General features: G+C 40.7%; 2 protein-coding genes across 2 annotated transcripts in view; one reads left to right on the top strand and one right to left on the bottom strand.

Moving 5' to 3' along the window:
* Positions 1-12,546: 12,546 nt before the first annotated feature.
* LOC116908480 (cytochrome c oxidase assembly protein COX11, mitochondrial) lies at positions 12,547-17,557 on the top strand. Its single transcript, XM_032911633.1, has 4 exons — positions 12,547-12,956; positions 14,835-14,990; positions 16,532-16,657; positions 17,265-17,557. Exons 1-4 carry the CDS (start codon positions 12,594-12,596, stop codon positions 17,445-17,447), a joined length of 828 nt encoding a protein of 275 aa, XP_032767524.1. The 5' UTR covers positions 12,547-12,593; the 3' UTR covers positions 17,448-17,557.
* A 1,049-nt stretch (positions 17,558-18,606) lies between these two features.
* Tom1l1 (target of myb1 like 1 membrane trafficking protein) overlaps positions 18,607-21,721 on the bottom strand; it is a 42,103-nt gene continuing 38,988 nt past the window's right edge. Inside the window, exon 15 of the mRNA XM_032911634.1 lies at positions 18,607-19,813. Within this exon, the coding sequence (XP_032767525.1) occupies positions 19,750-19,813 (64 nt within the window). The 3' untranslated portion in view covers positions 18,607-19,749. The remainder of the gene's footprint in view (positions 19,814-21,721) is intronic.

Below are 21,721 nucleotides of genomic sequence, written 5' to 3'. Positions count from 1 at the left end.
GCTTTCCACGGTTGCCTTGGATTTAACAGCTATGCGAAGGAAGACCTTGGAGAGTCTAAATATTCTTTTTTTCCTCAGACTGGAATTATAGAAAATAATTTTTCAAGTCATAGAATGTTCCAATGCAGTTCCAACATCACATAAAGACATTATGTACTTGGCAATAAACAAAACCTGCCCACATATTAATATTGGTCTATTTCATTTATCAGGGGCTACGATATTTTAAACATTGACGGTAACATCTGAAGCATCAAGACAGCTCCCCACACAGGGAGATGGCCCTGTCCCTACATCACTATGAATATATGAAGTCCGTGCTCTTTATAACAAGTGCAGATTACAGCAGTGATTAAAACATATATGAGCTAACTGAGCTTTACAAATGCAAACGACTGGAAAGTGCCTCCTGTGAGCACAGGCCATGGAGCTTACAGCAGGAAAATAGTTACACAGTCCACGTGAAGAAAGCAGAAAGCCGTGTCCTCCCGACTCCCCCGAGGGTCTTCCTGCAGATTCTGTATGGCTCCAGCTCATGCTACTCCACCTCACGGGTTTCCTATGCAAAGAGAAAGCCGCGGTTTTAATGTCTTCTACGACTCCACCGTGAATAATGCGGAGTGGCTTAATTACAACAACCAAGCAGAGCTTCACTCCTGTGACAGAAATAGGAAGGAAGCTGCAGAGCATCCCTTTAGTTCCATGAGGCCCACCACATGTAATCCCTTAGCCCTCACACAAGTGTTCGCCTGGGAGGGAGAGAAGATATGTTCTAAGGTCAAAGTATCATTTTTAACAGAAATGCAGGTGATTCTTAATTTTAACAGTGAGAAGGTATAACTGATTGAAAATGGCCAATATTTTAAAGTTGAAAACCACATCTGGCACTGAGTAAGGAGGTTCAAAGGCACCGCCGTGCTTTTCCACATTGATACATAGTGCTTCCTTCCTCAGTGGAACTGGGGCTGTAGAGTCTATGACCATTACCCTTGGTCCCTCTAAGTCTCAGCTTCATTGATACAACGGGCTCCTTAATAGTAGTAATGTTCCCATCAGTGTACACACACAGAGCAGAAACTTTCCAAATTGTTCCTTTTACCTTATGCCTGCTGTAAATCAATCAGAGTCAGAGAACTAAAACCAGGGGGTTAGCCTACCTTTCCCTGAACTCTTGTACACAGGAGAATAAAAACCTCTTCTCTACATAAACTGAAGGACCCTGGACAAAGAGCCAACCATCAATCTTCAGGGAGCTTAGCCAAGAGTTATACTCCCTGTGTTAACAACATAGCTCACCTTCCCAGCCCTCACGTCGCGAGCAAGTAGAACAGTGGAGGTCACGAGGGCAGAGAAATGACGCCATCAAGTTACTGCACTGTCATCAGCAGAACTCCAGCAGTATGAAAGTTACTCAGCACTGCCCCTGAGAGGAGGGATGATGACTTGAAGGAAGAGCTTTGATCAATTCTGACTTAGAGTCTAGAGCCACTGCAGTCATAAAGTTCAATTCTAAGATAGTGTTTGATCAACTGCTTTAACGATGCACGCATAGGGCGGTCTAAGACCTCAAGAGAGGACCCTCAAATATAAAACAAGAGCAGCTTCTGCTCAGTGACTCCATGTGTCACAGACTGTGTAAAATACTTCAGATGCATTTATTTTATTTTACATCATGGCAAATGGAGTAGATACAGGTTAAAGAATCAAGTTCAAATTACAATGTTGCCACGTGCTAGTGACATGGCCTCAGAACACAACTAGCCTCTGGGCATAAGAGGAATAATGTAGGCATAGCAATACCTAGCCCAAAGGGAGATATGAGGGAGGGAGGGAGGAAGGGAGGGGGAGGGGGGAAGGAGGGAGGATAATGAAGGGCGCGAAAAGAAAATCTAAGCACTTTCCTTTCCTAAAGTAATTAAGATCCCCATCTAGTGGTGTGTTTTTCTGACAGGGCATAGGGCCTCCAGTCTTCCTGGAACTCATCCAAATGGAAGCTTGTTTCAGTGCTACACATGGATTTTACATAATGCCAAAATTCGCATTTTAAAAGAAATTTTATTTCAGAGTATTAAAATTTCAGTGCCCAAATTATTTCACTCTTCTAAACATTCGCGGCAGTGTACTACGTGGGTCTAGAGAAGAAGAAACCAGCCTCACAGACAGACAGATGCCAGCAGCTGTAAGCGTGTTCACAGTGGCATACACAGGGGGTGGGGGTGGGGAAGAAGCATACCTAGCCCAGAATTTGGAATTATCATTAAACATAAATAGTGCCAGGGACCACTGTATGCTTTCTCCTCCAGGAGCCCCACAAGGCTAACAATGTTAGCTTCATTTCACATAAGAATCACAGAAAAGCTTTATGACTTAGTATTATCACAAGCCAGATATAAAGTATAACAAATTATTTTATATAGCATTAAAACCCAAGCCTAGAAAACTCTAGCATGCTATGAAATAAGTGTATGAACAATTTTACTCTCTATCCTGCCCATACTGAATGTATGTTAGCAGTAGTAATACTGTTTATAGGAAGATGCCAGTATTAAAACTTGCACAATAGCGTAAGTGTAATCTTATCCATCCAAACCGCAAGGGGTGTGTGTGTGTGTGTGTGTGTGTGTGTGTGTGTTCATGTGTGTGTGCGCGCGTGTGCACACGTGTGTTTGTTAATGCGGCTCTGCGCATTCGAATACACATGAGCAGAGGTATATGGTACATCTAACTGGAGACTAATGTTAGGTGTCTTTTCTTGCCTGTTTCCTCCCTTTAATTTTTTTGAGACATCATGTCTCCATAAACCTGAAATTGACCAACTTAGCTGGGCTAGCTGGCCAATGGGCTTTAGGCTTTGATGATAAGAGTGGACTGAGCTAAGTCCCTAGCCTTTCCAAGATTATTAGTCATTTTGTAGGTATGCCCTCTCCTGTGATGGTTTCCTCCCTCTGTTTTGTTCATGTGTGCACGTGTAGTGCACAGGCATTCGTGTTGGCGTGCACAGTGGGTGGGGAGGTTGACACCAGGCGTCGCCCTTAACCATTCTACAGCTTAGATTTAGAGGTAGGGTCTGTCAGCGAACCTGGGCATCACTAATCTCTATGTCCTCAGCACAGGGACGACCAAAGGATGCTGTCCCACCAGGCTTCTTATGGAGGTGCTAGGGCTCAACAACTGAGCCATCTTCCTCCTTCTGAACCCCTTTTATACAAGGTTGCAAGTCCTTTCATCAGTACAGGTTCTAGTACCGTTATACACATAGTCACACATACATGATGGCATGTATGGCCCTACTACTTTGACGGAATGACAAAGAAATAAACCACTTTGTTCTTTTACTAAAAATATAAGCAGTCAGTGAAGATAAACTGTTTAAATAGCTTGCTGAGTCAGAGGGGAGAAAAGATTATGTCAGCAAAACCAGAAACTAGAACACTACAGAAAAGCGTTTTGTTTTATAAGATGAATTTACTTCAGAAAACTTGGATTTACTTTCATATATCAATCTCTTCTTTTACAACTTAATTAAACTATAACTACAAATCTTATCAGATAGATCAATCTTTGATTAAGATACAGTAATGTGTAGTCTCAGTAATTTTTAAAATGAGATATTTTACTATATAAAAAACATAAAAAGTAAAATAGGTAGGCATAAAAGTATATCAGAAATGAGTAAATATTAACACGAGGAAATTACCAGGCATGACACAAAGAAGCGAATCTCAACTATTCCCTCAAAAAGGTGTGTGTTATTCCAAATGGAGCCACCATGATTAATTTCTGACTCTCTTTTTGCGTCTTTGTGAGGAAAATTGTACCTTAAAGAAGCTCTAGATACCTCTGCTTTTTTCCTCTGCTTCTTTCCTTTGCTTTAGAACCATTTTACTAAAAAGCAAGGAAGGAATGACCTGTTCCCTTCACCCTTTTCTATTTATCATTTTTCTCTGTTCAATACCCTCTGTCAGCACCAAAACTCAAAATACAATTTTCTCTCTTTGTTTTCGGCTATGGAAACAAAGAGCTAAACATGCATGTTTTTATGCAAAAACATGTAGCTAAATTCACTGATCCTTGATGGTATCTGTATTTAAGCTTGAACTAGACATTCCTTTCCCACTCCAAGATCAGTAAGTCAGTTGTGTGCATTTCTTTTTGGGCCTTTTATAATTTTATTTTAGACACCCGATAACCATCTTAGCATGAATGTAATACAGACACCAACCCTGACTTTTCCTCCTGGAAGGTCTCTGTACGTCTGAGTCTCACTCAAAAGCAGTCTGCCACCTCTGGTTTGAGACGCAACCTTCATCCACAGGGTAATTCTTACATTTGTTCAACTCTTGTCATTTGCATTTGATTAGAGTATTCATTTATATACTAAATTAATATATTTAAATTAAATAGGCTTCATAATATATTCCTACATCTGATAAAACCAATTCTCCCTTGTTATTTTATTTAGCCAACTTTTCCTAGCTGTTTTGGATTTTATATCTACACATTAACTTCAAAGTTCCCTTAATTAAAAAGACAAAGCAATGGTATTTATTGGAAAATCATACTAGAGTTATAAATGGAGAAAGTATTAGTATTTGATTTTATAATGTTATTTTCAGTCAAAGAACTTGGATGATCTTTTGTACTTCCTAGAGAGTCTCAAAGTTATCTTCATATCAATTTTATACATTTATAAGTCAATTTTTAAATTTTTAATTCTTTCTTTCTTTTGTTAATACCTTTTAATGTGATCTATATGATGGACCAAACATGAGGGCCTGACTTACATCCCCAGCAACCATGTAAAAAGCTGAGTGCACTTGTAACCCCAGTGTTGGGAAGCTTGAGAAGGGAGCGTCATTGGAAATCACTGGAGCATCACTGGAGCTCACTGGAGCATCACTGGAGCTCACTGGAGCATCACTGGAGCTCAGTGGAGCATCACTGGAGCTCACTGGAGCTCACTGGAGCTCACTGGAGCATCAATGGAGTGGAGTGTCACTGGAACATCATTGGAACTCATTGGACCTCACTGACCAGCAAGTAGAGAAAAATCTATGATTTCCAGTTTTAATGAGGGATCTAGTCTCAAAAAGCAAAGTGTAGAGTAATAGAAGAAACCTGATGGCAACTTTGAAGCCCTAGCCTGTGCACCATGCCCATGTGCAATTCATGGATACACACTCAGGCATGTACATACATATGAACACAGGCACAGGCAAATACACACTCACACACCAACTACTTTGTAAATGACACAGGGTGTTAAGTAACTGTAGTATCTTCTAGAAAACAGTTTCTCTCTTATTCCAAGTTCTATAAATGACTACTAGATCCCTCACTTCAATGAAAAAAGCTCCAAGCAAGCTAAGGGCAGCACAGCACACACACACACACACACACACACACACACACACACACACACACACACACACACACCTTATCATAGTAGACCGCACATCTGCAATAAATTGATTTATACACAAGAACATCATAACACCTCAGCACACACAGGCATACAAACTCTCCATATCATAAACCATTAGATTTTTTTTCTGCTGTCATTGCAAAGATTAAAATAATACATCTTGAATACTCATAAGAGCTTTGTAAGCAGAGCCTAATTCCCACCCTTCCCTGACAGTGTGCTTCCACATTCATTTCAAAGCACTTCACAAGCTGTGAGGTCAAGAAACTACAATGCCTTTCCAACAGTTTGCCCTCAGAACAGAGATCACTAGAAGGAAAGGGAAGGACAAAGTGATACCGGTCAAGGAGAGATTGGTTGGTTTAATAGCAAGACTCTGAAATCTAATAATGATGATAATGCAATAACTTCATAAGCTCCTGAGAAAGCTTTTTCTTTTTTTCAGAGACTTCTGGTCATTTAATAGGTCTCTGAAGATGCAGATGACACAGATGGGGATTGTTGGTTCACACTGAATGTAAAGGTTTATCTTGGGTAAAACAGTGCTCAATGAGTCTCTTCCTAAAAAAGAGTACTATTCCTCTTTTCAAGGGTATAGGGGTACACACACACACACACACACACACACACACACACACACACACACACTAGTGGCTAACTAGTGATACATATCCAAAGAAAACAGAGGTAACTATGGCTTATAAAATACCCTTTGAAATAAAGACTTAACACATTAATAAATGATTATGAACAATAAAGGGGGTGCTAAGTAAGCACTCTGCTACAACCTGTGATACCAGCGCAGGGAGGTTGAGGAAAGAGGAGGCTCATGAGTCTGAAACCAGGGAAACTCCGTTTTAACAACAACAACAAAACTCAAAACAGAAAAAGGAAAAAGGGGAAGTGTCTTAATTAGGGTTTCCATTGCTGTGAAGAGACACCATGACCAAGGCAACTCTCATAATTGACAACATTTAATTGGGCCTGGCTTACAGATTCTGAGGTTCAGTCCATTATCATCACGACAGTCTCCAGGCAGTCATGGTGCTGGAGAAGCTGAGAGTTCTACATCTTGTTCTGAAGGCAAACAGGAGAAAAGTGCCTTCTAGGCAGTTAGGAAGAAGCTCTCTCAAAGCCCACTCCCACAGTGACACACCTACTCCAACAGGCCACACCTTCCAATAGTGCCACCATCTGGGCCAAGCAAATTCAAATCACCACAAGGAGGTTAGAAAAAACAAGGGAAAACGAAAACATTTTAAGGACAGTCTTTTGGGGAACCATAGTGGCATAAAGCAAAACCAGGGTTTTTTATCACAGGCAAGGTACCTTTTTTAAATTCATAATATTTGTATTTATTCTTTGAGACTATCAGACCTGTATATAATATATTCTGATCATTTAACCTGCTTCCTTGTATGACCTTCTCCACATTAATTTTCCAACTTCATGTTGTCTTTATATTTTTCTTTTCTTTTTGCTAAAAAGTAACCCATTGGATCCAAATAGTGTTGCCCAAATATGTGTGGTTATGGAATCACAGGTATTATGATACTTTATGACTGGTGAGAGGTGATTTAGCAAACATAATCCCAGTACTCAGGGGATGGGTGACAGAGCCAAGCAGATCTGTGAGTTTGAGGCCCACCTGGTCTACAGGGAGTTCCAGGACAGCAGAGCTATGCAGATAAATCCTGTCTTGAAAATGAATGAATGAATGAGCAACACACACACACACACACACACACACACACACACACACCACGAAAATGCAAACCAAATTTAAAAGCTACACCTTCATTATCTTTAAAATCATCAGAAACCCCAACACCCCGTTTAGACAACATTATGTGAATATCAAAAAGTTTATATGACTATTTAACCTTATAAATGTAAAACTGGATATGACCATAGCTAACTAGAAGGAGTTTGTCAGGTTTAATTTTTTGCTGGTACTGGACATTAACTGTCAAGTCTTTAATGCCACTCCAGGCTTTATGTAATTGTACTTCTAGCTTCAGAACAGGGTTCGACCAACTAAAGGAGCTCACATTCCATCCACGGCGGAACACTAATCAGCATTAGTTACCACAGTGATTCATGCAGTATCACGAACGCGCTCAGACTCACTGAAGTTGCAGCCTAGGGTTATGCATTCATTTAAGACTTTAGAGAAAAAAATAAATTTCAGCATTTCCTAATACTGCATTATTCTTATAGCTGTTTATGTCAATCTTGTATTACAATGTAAGGCCCTTGACCTCAGGTCTCCACACCATCTTCTGACTTCGATCTGTATTTAGCTCTAGTTGGTTCTTGCTCAGAAATCATCTTAGCATGTGCTACCTTATAAGTAGACATCTTAGCACATTAATGATTTTAATCAAGGCAGAACAAACTTCCTGATATTGAAAAGGAAATAGTTGTGTTTCATTGCTAACACTGTCCATTACAAAGCTGCTTTCTACAAAGGCTGCAGAAAAATACTGAGAAGCACAGTCACAAACATTTTAAGCCTAAGCTCTAAGTCTGATACTACCAGCTTAATAAGCTTATAAAAGTTTAGAAATTACTTCAATACTCTGAATTGGTTTTTTGTTTTGTTTTTTGTTTTTATCCACAGAGTGGAAAGATTGGCCTCAGTAAGGGTTGAGCTTGGGAGAGGGCAGGAGAAAGGACTGTGTTCAGAACCAATTTCTTCCTACATGGCCTTTCTTCCTTTTTCCGGGTCTTCAAAACTGACAGAAGCCGAATGGTCTAACTGTAGTCACTTTTCTTTTGACTCTGCCCTCTTCGATTCTGTCATGCTGAGCTTTTAAATGGTGTCTATGATGTACCATATTCTTTGGGTTGACATTACAGGCAAAAGTGAATTCACATGTTTGGGGCCAAGTTGTCAGCTATGGCTATTTGCTTATGTGCTGGGGGGAACATACAAGCAAGGACATATATTTAAACAAAACAGTAGGCTTATTTTTCTTGTTGGGCACATATATATATAACTATAACACTACATATACAAATCGTCTAGTTCTGTGTTGAGAGGGTCTAGAAGTAATGACTGCTTCTGTTTCCCAAACTTTATTTCTAAATATGAATATATTTAAAGGAGGCCACTAAAGGAGGCCAAACTCCTACAGTAATGGTGGATGCCAAGTTTAGGTCAGGGATGCAAGCGGAGCATGGCAAAGGTAAAATTTCCCCTTCATCAGAAGAGGAATTAACGGGTCTGTATTGACATAAACATAGAAGCAACACTCGGCCTTACAGATGCTTCCAATAGCTTCTCCCCATAGGCTACAGTAGTTGTTTCTTAATGAGCATAAAATAATTTTTACAACCTTTGTAATAATGAAACTTGTCCAGGTATGGTGATATACATCTGTAATTGCAGTGCTGGAGGCTGATGCAGGAGGATTTTTGAGTTTGAAGTCAGCCTGAGTTTCTTTGGGCGACCCTGTCTCTAAACAACAAAAATAAAGAAATCCGTGAAGATACACCTCAGTAAAGAGATAAAAACCTTGGTCATGAAGCAGGTTGCACATCACTTCAGTTGTGCTTCTAACAGAGGCTCATAAACCATGCGAAAACATCACACACAATCATACAGACGCATACCAAGGAATAGTGTACCAATTAACCATCAGGTAATTAAAAATCTCAAGGGCATGTAGAAAGGCTAAAGAATAACTTCACACTGGTGGAAAGTAAAGGGGCAAGGTAACTGAAAACAGGGGACCATCTTGGACCAGATTCTAGACCTAAGTTGGAAAAAGTGACCTATGCGATATTAATTTCAACAGAGTTCATGGACACCACAGTGTGAAGTTCTGAACTGACACGTTCTCTAAAACACTTATGCTGAAACCCTGGCCCTAGAGGAGCTCTGTTCAGATTAAAGAGTTATTAAGGTTAAATGAGATCATAATGGTGGAGCAACCTGATTGATTAGAAGGGGTTAGTGTGCCTTTAAGAAAGACGTCACCAAGCTTACTGACTCCTGCCAGGCATGCTAGTACACAAGTTTGGTACAAGTGAGAAAGAATCCTCATGAGAAATTAGCCAGCACCTTGATCTTGGTTCTCTAGCCTCCAGAAACATAATACATTTGTTGAGTAACTATTCTGAAGTATGCTGTTATGATGGGCCGAGGTGATAGCCTGGTATTGATCTGCTATGATAGCATAACATTGAGTTGATGTTAAATACTTGACCTGGATGCCTGTATTGTGTCCTTGCAATCAATACTCATTTAAGAATTCAGTTTACAGTGCCAGAATATTGCCTGTCTGCTCTCTTCTCCATGGTACAAAGATCTCTAAGATCATGGAAACCAGGTGAAGGATAAGTAGATAATTTATTATTTCTGCAATGTTTATATAACTTTCAAATGATTTCAGAGTGACAATTGGAGATTGAAACATTTTAATTGTCATCCAGAAACACTTCGATAAACATGGGCTGTCATTTTACAGTATCATACAGGAACTGGATTGGTTCCTATTTTATTTTATTAAAAGAGAAATCTAGAGAGATCTATATCACTTTACTGCTATCAAAATGGCTGCTCCTCAGATATTCAGTTCCAATCAATAAATAAAAGCAGTCATGATTGCAACCCTATTACTGATATATTTATATAGGTGCTTTGAATAATGGAGAAAAAAATGCCTGGAAGGGGGAAACAGTTAGAGAAAATAAATGGTTGGCTTTAAGCACATTAACATTAGCATAAGATTTAAAAAAGTTTACAAGTATAGTGTCTGCGTGTGTGTGCCACGTATGTGCATGTGTGTGCCATGTATGTGCAGTGCCTGAAGAAGTTAGAATCACGCCCCCAGGAACGGAAGTCAGAGACAGTTCTGAGTCCCTAGATGTGTGCTGGAAGGGAAGCCGGGACCTCTGCAAGAACAGCAAATACCCTAACACCTGAGCCACCTCTCCAGCCCCTCACATGCGATGCGAAGCTACGCTGACAGGAAACTAAAACATGAGAGATCTCCTTCTCAAAATTTTGACAGTCTGGTGTAAGAATCAAGGTACATGCAGTGGGAAAGGGTGATCCTGTCCTAACAAGATGGAAGAAAAAATTGTAGTCTGAATTCTGTAACTTCTGTGACAATGTACTAGAGTGATGTCCTAGACGGTGACTAGAGCCCTTGGCGCTGCAACTGAGTGGCTCTGTGGCCGCTACGCAGTTACTTCCTCAATGCTATCACCTCCACTGACACGAAGCTAGAGATGCCCTTCACTCCTGCTTCCACCCTTGTCCTGTTCATTCCCACCGTGTGACTAACATCATGTTCTTCCTTCAGTGCGAATCAGATCAGACCAGATCTCTCCCGTGTTCCTAACACTAAACTTCTCTTAGAAGTGGCTTAAATGGCTCTGCAGTATCGGGTGTCTGGGCCTGCTGTGACCCTGTTTCCTTCCACTGTTAGCTCTGCTCATTATGCAAGGTTCGCAAGGACCCTGTTTCTTGTTGTTGTTTGGTTTGGTTATTCTTTAATCCTCTCCAACTTATTTCTACCTCTGTTCTTGCACTCAACGTGAGATTGCTGCCTCTCGGGGTAGCTCTTTTTTCACAGTTCGAGAGTAGGCTGAAATGTCATCTCCAGGAAGACCTTATTTTACCTCCGACAGAGACAGAACGTCCGAATCCCTCCCCATTGTCACTCTCAACTAGTTCATGCCCTCAGCTATTTCCATAGCAGACACTGTTCCTTGAAATTTCTTTATTTACATTTACTTTCTGAGTCCTTCAGTAGAGACCGCAATCAATAACAAAAGTGATTGTGCCTGACTAATTTGGGATGGTCTGCAGCAAAGTTTAAAAGATGTATGGTTCTGTAAAAGTCAAGGGGTAGGTGCTGACTGACTGACAGCTCTTCAGGCCTTTAGTTCTAATCCAGAGTGGGGATAATTAGACCCACCCTGGCCATCAGAAAAAAAGCTCTTGCTTCACGGAGGTGGAAAGGTAGGCCCAAGAGAGCTATTGGCTTCTTATAGCTTCTGGATGGAGGAAAGTCAGTTTTCCTTAACGGTGTGATCCATCACATAGATTGCACTCATAGACCAGCACACATCCATGAGTTAGTTCGCCTTCAGACTGGACTCACTAGGGTTGGGGGAGGGTAGCTCTGGGAGGAGCCTGGAGTGGGGGATGAATATGACCCAAATACAGAGTAAAATACCCTCAAAGAATTAATTCGAAAGAATTTTTTTTTTTTGAAAAAGAAACGATCTAACTGTATAAAATTCTTACCATGCCTCAAGGAATGGGACAATAACATTATAGTCATGAACCACTGTGATTTCCACTCACACAATAAAGCCATCAGGTTATGGAGAAGTCATAATAAAATAAAATTTATGCAGGGACAAGATTCAGTAAATTCATTAATGCTTAACTTCCGAGTCTGCTCTTAGTGCTATTTAATAGTGGAGCATTGTTTGTGGAGCATTGGAGAACTGAAGAAAGTTATATAGAGCATATTTCCCCAGGAGTCTCTGCCTGCAAGATGCACATCCTTATTCCTTCAGATTTAAAGGCCCTGATGTCCTGGCCCCTCTATTCTGAACAAACTTAATTTTTCCGGCGGCGGCTCTCTGACTTGATGTTTTTGCTGGGTAAAGAGCAGGGAGGCTATCCGCGCAGTAGAAGACATCTGCCCTTGGGGCTGAGAAGATGCACAAGTCGAGAGTGTTGGAGAGAAATGCGGTTCTCACAGTAAAATGTTCCTGAAAGAGGCAAGTTTGCCCGAGCTCGGTCAGAGGCAGTAAGCGATGGGGTTTAGCGAACCCCAAGTGGAAGCCCCGCGGCAGAGCTGCCGCTGGGGGCCGCTAGGTCAAGACAAAGGCTGGCGGAGTTTGGGAAGATGAGAGTACACTCTCCGGTGAGGAGTTTGCACGCCGAAGGCCCAAATGCATTTTCCTCAAAGTAAATTAAAGAAGCATCATCAGGAAACAAAGTGCGAGGCACAGTCGCCTAGCAAAAAAACGCGAACTTACCCTCTTCGGGCCACCCGGCCTCCGTAGCGCGACTGCTACCTGTGGAATCTGGTAGTCAAGGCAGCAGCGGAGCTTGAGCCCGGGACCGCGAGACTCCGGAAGTGTCGCGAGATCTCGCCTAGCGGCCCTGACAGGCGGGCGTTCTTTCCGGGGGGTTATGGGAGGGCTCTGGTGTCCGGGATGGAGGTTCATCACTTTGTGTGGCCGGGGCTGGAGCCAGCCCGGGTGGTCGGGCCGGACGGTGGTGAACGCAGAGCGGGGTCTTAGGCCGGGGTGGAATGGGCTCGGAGGCGTGGAGCAGGGACTGAGACGCCTCGGGACATGGAAGCGCCCGAGCGGGGCCCGGGGTCCCGCCGCGCAGCCGCCACGGCGGCCGAAGAGCAGCAACCCTTTCCAGCGGGCGCAGGAAGACGAGTGGCGGCGGCGGAACAAGACGGTGCTCACGTACGTGGCCGCGGCCGCCGTGGGCATGCTGGGGGCCTCGTACGCCGCGGTGCCCCTCTATCGGCTCTACTGCCAGGTAGGGAGGGACGGGGCGCGGCACGGATCCCACCTGAGCCATCACCCTGTCCCGGAGGCCGAGGTTACCCACCCGTGGTCGCCTCGGTTCCAGAGCGGGAAGGACGTACCCAAGGTCACTAAGGAAAACTGCATGGGGAAGCAGGTTCCGGTAATGAGGGTGCTGGTGCCACCCCTCCAAGTGCAATCAGTACAGCCATTCTGTGAAGCCCAGGGATGGGGTACTGCAGACACTTCGTGAGTAGAGGTTAGAGAGGCTGTCACATACCTGAAGGTTCACAGGACACCCCAAATAACTGTCCAACCTAAGGTGCCAGGAATACAGCAGTCCTGAGTCCGACAGAAATGGAATCGACACTCCTGCGTGTATGTTCACATGCTTCCGTCAGGTTAGATTAGAATCAGGCTAGGCTAGGCTAGCGATGGGTTAAAAAGAAAAAAGAAAAAAAAATGCCTAAAAAGTTCCACGTTAAACGCTGGTATGTCCAAAAAAGTGCCCTGTTACTTGTATTACACCGTTTGTTACACCGAGCAAGAAATAAAGGAGGGACATATAAGAAGCCATAGAATGGTCCCATTTTATGAGCAGATTAAAATGTAACCCAGGGAAACTATGACTGACTCAGGCCTGAGCTCAGGACATCATTTTTCTGATTTCTACCTGTTTTGTCTAGTTTTAAACACCAAACTTGAGAAACTTCACTAATATGTCCCTAGAATACATAAGGAATTGTTTTCTTTTTCTTTTCTTTTTTTTTTTTTTTTTTTTTTTTTTTTTTTTTTTCCCGGAGCTGGGGACCGAACCCAGGGCCTCTGAGCTAAATCCCCAACCCTATAAGGAATTGTTATTGGAGGAGGACAAACTTAAGTTGCTTTTTATTCAGCCGATTTAAATTGATGAAAAAAAATAGTTCATCTTAAAACTCAGTCTTCACAGAATCCTATCCTTATCTGTTAAAAAAAAGGTCAAGCACTTGCCCTATGATTTATCTTTTAGGATTAAAGTGTAATTTGACAATGTTGAGAGAAGTTGAAAAAGCTAAGTAACGTGTTTAAGAAGCGAAAGAAAGATAGTAAACTATTAATGTGGTAGTTCTTTAGGGTCTTCCTTTAGCCTCAGATATGGTCCTTTGTTTTTCTAGTGTAGGCAGGTTAATTATCCAGTAACCTCAGGCAGCAATAAGGCTTGGAAATAGCACCACCTCCATATCCAATGAAGAAGTAATGGCAATGAGGAAACATCAGACACAAATTACTCTTTTGCTACTTTATGGTGGTTGGCTGAGTAGCCAGAAGAAAAAGTCAGGTACTCATTAACTTGTGTTGAACCATAAATAAGCTATGTGTATGCAGAGAATTACGGTTGAGAGGCAGCAAAACATTAATCCTCCAATGTAGGAAAACATTTATGATGCCCTAGGAAAGCACAATATAAAAATAACGTTATGAACTCATTATAAACTATAAAACCCATGGCACGGTAAAGTATAAACAGGAACATGGAAAAGTTAGATATCTCTGTGTTTATGTTGAAATGACTAGGTTTAGATAAACTTTTTTAAGTGGATAATAGTTTATTTAAAATATACTAGCAGTGAAGGGAAATGTGTTTAATGAAAGTTACACTTGGAAATTGTTGCTATCCTCTCAGAGACAGTTTGTCTTCAAAATCTTCTTTTTAAAATGACTCACTGCTGAGAATGTAGGAATCGTTTTAACAAGTTCAGAGAGCCATTGATGCAGTTGTTACAGGAGTGGTTGGGGTGGCATACAGTTTGGTTGCAAGTAGTACATTCAGTCGTTTAAAATTTTGCTTTTATCGAGTAAATCAGTGAAGATCTAAAACTTGCTGCTTACCATTGCCAGTGTCTTGTTCTAGACTACTGGACTTGGAGGATCAGCAGTGGCTGGGCACGCCTCAGACCAGATTGAAAACATGGTGCCTGTTAAGGACCGGATCATTAAGGTCACCTTCAATGCTGACGTTCACGCCAGTCTCCAGTGGAACTTCAGACCTCAGCAAACAGAGATCTATGTGAGTGACGATTACACTTGCCTCAGTGCATTTCAAAATGCTAGGACACCCCACGAATAATTACACTCAATAATTGTGGAATATAACTCATGAAATGTAATTATTGAATTATTAATGTTTTGGAAATGTCTACTTCCCTTTGAATGTAACAATTTAGAGATTTTTTTGTGACAGACTCTCAATGTGTAGCCCAACCTGCCCTAAAACTCATGGTCCTACCTTACTCGCTATTTTTCTTGATTTCTCCCTGCATTAACCTTTGTTTTAACCAAAAGTTTTATTCAGTCAGTTATATTGTAAATTTATTGTAATTAGATTTAAGGTCAGTTTAACATTAATATCTCCTTAAAATATTCAACCATGGCATTAAGATTTATGTGAATTAGAGATATAGAGGCTTGTACTTTGTATGGTGCTGGGTATATTTTAACCTTTAATAACTTGTAACAATGCCGTGTGTTTATAATCGTGATTAGAAGCTGCTTGAATTCCTTAGTCATTAATGTTGAGTTTAAAGTAGTACCTGGTCATGTTATATAGCTTTCTGACTTACTCTAGAAGAGATGATAATAAGAAAAATGTGGAGAATCACTGGTAATAATAAAAATAATAAAAATAATTTACTGCTTTATCATAAGTATTTGTGTTCCTTAAAAAAAAAGATGTAATTTTAGGGGAAGGAGAAAGTACTGAGGTCTGAACCAAGGGTCTTTTATGTGCTAGACAAGCAGTCCACCCCTGAACTAAGCATCCCCAGTACCAGAAATATTTAAAGATGTGAGGTAATTATTTCAATAGTAACAGAAGTAACTATACTTCTATATTGTATCCAAATGCTTGGAAATTTTTACTAATTGCAGTCCTGGGAGGATTTGAAGTAAGATTTGCATGCTAATGGAGATGACTCAGAAACGCCTTAATTTCAAACATTATTATTAACAAACCCTTAAATCCTAGTGCTTGTCCAATTTAGTAAACATCACCTAATCTTCATTAAGGATTTTGTAGGTTACAGTTTTGGATAATGGTTCAAATTGCATGGGAGTAACAGGGTGATGGTGAATTGGTACAGGCGACAGGATATGCGATGGCGGCCATGGTTGCAGCTGTTTGTTTTTAATTTTTCAAATTATTAACTGCTTAACAGATTTTGTTCAGTTGGTTTTACTCTGGTTGTATATTCAAGGCACTCAGAGTTAAGGTAAGTTTAACATTGGCATCCTTTAAAAAGATTCGGCCATCATGACATTCTGGTTTAACTATTAGAAAGTAGTTGGGCTGTGGTTTGCTTGGCTTGTCTTTCGATACATTGTAACTAATTTGCAGGTTATTGCTTGAAGAATGTCAGACAACCAGCAGGGATATTCATAATTGATTCCTTATTGACATAAGCAAATACAATCTGAAACTAAGATAGGCTTGTTGCAATATTCATGGTATATTGGGTTAGGTAGTAAGGTCCAATGAATAGGCAAATAATATGACTTAATTTAGCAGGAGGAAAGAATGGCACTAGAGTTAATGTGTGTTTATTAAAATAGGTGGTACCAGGAGAGACTGCACTGGCATTTTATAAAGCTAAGAATCCTACTGACAAACCAGTAATTGGAATTTCTACATATAATGTTGTACCGTTTGAAGCCGGACAATATTTCAATAAAATACAGGTAAGCTGAATATAAACTTTATGATAAATGTTTGAGAAACTGCTTAATCTGAATTAAATGCTTTTAATTTCTAAAAATTCTTTTCTGGCTGGGTGTTGTAGTTCATGCCTTTAATCCTAGTACTCAACAGGCTGAAATGGGAGCAAGGCCATAAGGTAGAGCTGATATGTAATGGATTCTAGGCTACAGTGTGAGACCCTAATTCAGTAAAAAACAAAGCAAAACCCTCACTTAGTACTATTTTCTCTAACTATAAAGCCTTTTCCCCCTTTAACTCTTCATTGCCAACACCAGCTAGACAGTGTTTGCTCCTGTTGTTTGTTTGGAGACAGGGTCTGCATAGTCCTGACCATCCTGGGACTCTATGTAGACCAAGGCTGACTGGAACTTACAGAGACCTACTTGCCTCTGCTTCCAAGTGGTGGGATCAAAGGGCTGCATCACCACATCTGGCTACTGTGTTTGTAACCCTTAAAGCAAAAGTCAATCTTCCATGAAAAGATGCTGTTGTCCCATAATGGCACTTAAGGGCAGGAAATTAATATTGTTTTGTTTTAAGTAATAGAGTAGGCCTGTTACTCACCAAGTATCGTTTTATAATTTGTAGTGCTTCTGTTTTGAAGAACAAAGGCTTAATCCACAAGAAGAAGTAGATATGCCAGTGTTTTTCTACATTGATCCTGAATTTGCAGAAGATCCAAGAATGGTGAATGTCGACCTTATCACTCTTTCTTACACTTTTTTTGAAGCGAAGGAAGGGCACAAGTTGGCAGTTCCAGGCTACAATTGAAGTAGCTCCCAAGACCTGCATCAGATTTGCGATTTTTGGAAAATCATGTATTGTGCTTTCTCAGAAGAGAAATATTCTACAGTAATGTATTTTGAAACTTGTATTTTAAATGGTTTTGCCTTTCTTTCTTTGCAATTCATTTATCCCACTTAAGATTGAGAAAAGAAGTTCAAAACTCAGTCTGTGGTGAGAAAATGCTGCTGTCCTGTGATGGTGCTTAAGGGCAGGAAGTGAACACTGCTGTTTTAAGTAATAGAATATGAACGTTCTTCATATCCCAAGCCTGGAGAGTATATGACTGCCCAATGTGCCACAAGTGTGACGATTGAAAACTGCATCATGGGCCAGGCAGGTGAATCAGTGGGTTGAAGTGTTTGCCACACAGGACTGACAACTTGAATTCTGGTTGCTGGAACCAGCCTGAGAAGAGTGAGTGTAGTAGCTCACCTCTGTGATCCCAGAGTTCTCACAGTGAGCAGGAGGCTGAGCCAGCAGAATCGTGTTGCCTGTATATGCATGCGCTGGCTGCCCACACACATGTAAACTGCTTTAATAGTTCGGCCTATGCTCCTGAACTATTAGCCCTTTGTACCTGTAATAATGTCTCTGAAAACCTCAAGAAAGAAACTGTGTGCAACTCTTTGAGTTCATAGCATGCAGGCTGCTCTTCCTTTAGTATAAACTGACACCATTTAAAAATGTATTTATTTTCTCAGTATGTGTGCAAGATGAATGGTACCCATGCTGCAGCAGACAATGTAGTAGTCAGTGGGCAAGCTGTGGGAGAGCATTTTCTTTTACTATGGGGTCTCTGAGTATGACAGGGTAGCGAATGCCTTCAGCTACTGAGCTTTCTTTGGCTGAATCAACAGTTAAAAACTCAGTGGAAGAGGAGTCACTTGGTCCCAAGTTTGCATTTTTAGTTCAAGCGTGGCTTTTCTGTTAGGCTTGAGTGCTGTTTTATTCAGAGTACTGAAAATAGATGATAACATGGAAATGATGGTATCATGATCTAACAGAATTACACCTGCTGGCTAAGCTAGCATTTACCACCATAATTCCAAGTTCATTAACGTTATCATTGGATGGGTGAAATTGTGAAGACTTACTGGCATAAAAGCTCATTAAACTAGAAGACAGAACAAAAACAACACAACTCTGACAAATTAATAGTAATTTAATTTTACGTGAATGATGCATTGCCCTGTTTTCCAGTAATCTTTGTTTCAAATCAGAATGTGAATTATAATAAAAGGCAAGAATGTTTAACATTATAAAGAACTAACTACACCTAAAGGCCGCCTGATGCAGTGGCCTCCTCAGGCACTTGAAATACAATTAAAGTCATCAAGTCTTTCAAGCCATTCTAAACCAAAATGTTATTTATAAACAAATACAAACTGAACTCTACATTCAGATTCAGTTCAATAAAGGCACTCATTTTCTTCCTTCCCCCATCTGTTTACAATGTTTTCTAATAGGATCTTAAAGTAACCCTGTCATAGGTCTGTCATGATTTGCACTGGGCGCAATGCCTGCACAACATAAGAGTCTACAGTTTAACCAGGTGCTCTAGTACTAGGCAGTTTTCCTTCTGCTGAAGTTGTTACAACCAGATTTTCCTGAAATCTTGAGCCATTGTCAGGAACAGCAGTGTTGCCCAAAAAGAGTTAGCTTTTATGTTGAAGCTTCCAGCAGAGAAATGATCCACTGTGGCTTTCCCTGTTGGCAGGTCTTGTCTTCCAGGCCTCAGTTGATCAGGGACTACTTTAGAGAGCTGACCCTTTATGATGCTTAGTTCATCTGTCTGAAATAAAAGGAAGACATTGGCCTATCTGCCCTTCCTGAAGGACTGGAAGACCACAGTTAAGCAGTACAAAGGCCAGAATGTACTTCCCCCACGGTTGGTGATGAGAAGGAAATAAAAAGGGAAGAGGTCAGTGGCTCAGGATCAGGTTTCCAGTAGTGTGTAAATAGGGTAAGTGGTGCAGGAGCACTAAGGACGGCTTCTGTTGGTGCAGATACGAACTGCACACCAGAGCCATAAGAGCTGCATTAAAGTGACAAGGGATTCCTACTGATCATCTGGCTTTATTAGCATTAATACTATACCCAAAACCAACTTTTGAATTTCCACACCTAGATAAGAGCACAGAGATTGTATTTCATTAGTGAGCACTGGTCATCACTAAGTAATTTAGAGGAACTTGGTATTGTACTAAAACATGTGTCAGACTGATGTGGTCCTTAAAGAATTTCATACAGAATGTGATAATGCCACTGAAATTAGCTGTCTTTTACCTCAGCATTCACTATGGCTTTGAGCTCCTTTCTTGTGGGAAGCATCAATTTCTTCATAAACAGCTCTGAAAAAAAGTCACCAAGGCAGAAGAATTACACATCAGTTTCAAAGTACCATATTACTACCACTAGAACTAAAATTACAGGCTTTTGGGGGGAGGTCATGCATCATGTGAATTAAAACTAATCTGGAGCTTATTCTAACAAAACATCTAATGTTAGATTCTTTCCTGTCTTTTAAAACTCATTTTTACTTTTGATTTAAACTATGACTCAAATTTGGGCAGTTTGGTTTTTTTTTTTTTGTTTTTTTTGTGTTTTTTTTGGTTTTTTTTTTTTTTTACTTCAAAGATAAAGGTCTGAGTTTTAAAATATTTTAAAAAATTAAGTCTGCCTTATTTAACATTGTATTATAGTCTAGACTTGGGAGAAACCTGTAGCTTGTATTGGTCATCTTTGTACCTTTAATAAATTATAATTTTTAATGATTTGCCTCAGCTTTTTCTATGTATTTTTCTATCTCAAAAATGTCTGTACCCAGAGATAACATTCATATATAAAATGGTAGCAAAACACTGGGAGGTCTCCAAAATAAGAACACCATGAAACAGACCATATTTTTACAATATTTCTACAAACTGTAGCCTTACTTTCCATAAGGCAGTTATACCCTCCTTAAACCAGTCTTCTCTGTCTCTCAGGGAGAAAGCGCATGTCCAAGGTGCCCATCTGACATGGAAACTTCACTTTCTTTCTAATCTCTCCAGTTTATTTTCATGTGCATTTCCCCTTCCTTTCAGTCCTGTCAACCTCTGTCTTCTCAAAAAGCTCTTCAGCAAGTGCCCTCTTTTCCACATGGTCACTTCTGAGAAGTTCTAGCCCTTAGTAGCTCCAGGTTTCATCCCAGTGCAGTCTCATCCCATAGCTACTAGAACCTACCCCAATGATCCTCTAGTTCCCAAGCCACACCCATCTTTTAACATTTGTGTTCGTACTCACTTTCACTAACTTTAACATTAAAATATGGTTTCTGTCTCTAATTCACTAAAATGGCTTTTTAACAAAATCCCCTATGTCCATGTATCATCGAGTTTTCGGTTCTTGACCTGTTTGTACGTTGGGTAGACTTCATCCGAGCTATGCACAAGTTAGGTTTCCACATCTGGCACCAGATCCCCATTACTTTCTTCATTCTCCGCCTTGGCATTTCCAGCTCATTGTGCTGAAACTTTGTACTGGGTTTCTATTCAAGTTCTTTTGTAGGCTTGGCAACAATTAGCAAGGCTGCCTTCTCTAACTCCCCTCTAGTCTTCATTTATGTTATTCCTGTTCCGTCAACCCCAGTCACTATACCCTTTACAAGCGACACGAATGGCAAATACTTGCTGCCAGTCTACATCTGTCTCCACATTATAGTTGATGTATATAACAACAGAGAGCTTGTCTTGTTCAAAACTAGGTAATAGTCATTGCCTTCAATATACAGGAAATGTTCAACAAGAGAATTATATGTATCCCGGAGATGAATATATGTCCCACTAGGACAAAAAGAAAATTCTTGGCTTGGGATTCCTAGCTAAGTAATGTGAAAGCTCCAGAATTTCCAAGAGTCTTTTTCTTATAAGTTCCTGGATTTAATCAGACCTTCCACAGACCTAAGGCTCAGTCTCCACAAAGCAAGGACCACAGTGGTAGAGTTGAGGGTTTTACTTCTCCAGCTTGCTACTGACCAGATAGCTATCTCCCCTGAGGTGCCTAGACATGACATACCTACTTAAAGCTGTTAATCTGAATAGGCTCGGAACCTGACATAGCTGGACATGAATTTCAGTACCAGTTTCTCTACTCATATACAATGGCATAGCTACTTTTACCAAGCATTACCTGGGGAAGTGCCATCATCCTGGTTAGGAAATGTTAGCAGTTGGGTGCGGTGGTACACGCCTATAATCCCGGCACTCAGGGCAGGAAGG

This window comes from Rattus rattus, chromosome 9 (genome assembly GCF_011064425.1).
Source record: "Rattus rattus isolate New Zealand chromosome 9, Rrattus_CSIRO_v1, whole genome shotgun sequence".
NCBI lineage: Eukaryota > Metazoa > Chordata > Mammalia > Rodentia > Muridae > Rattus > Rattus rattus.
This window is presented reverse-complemented; position numbering and strand designations above follow the sequence as displayed.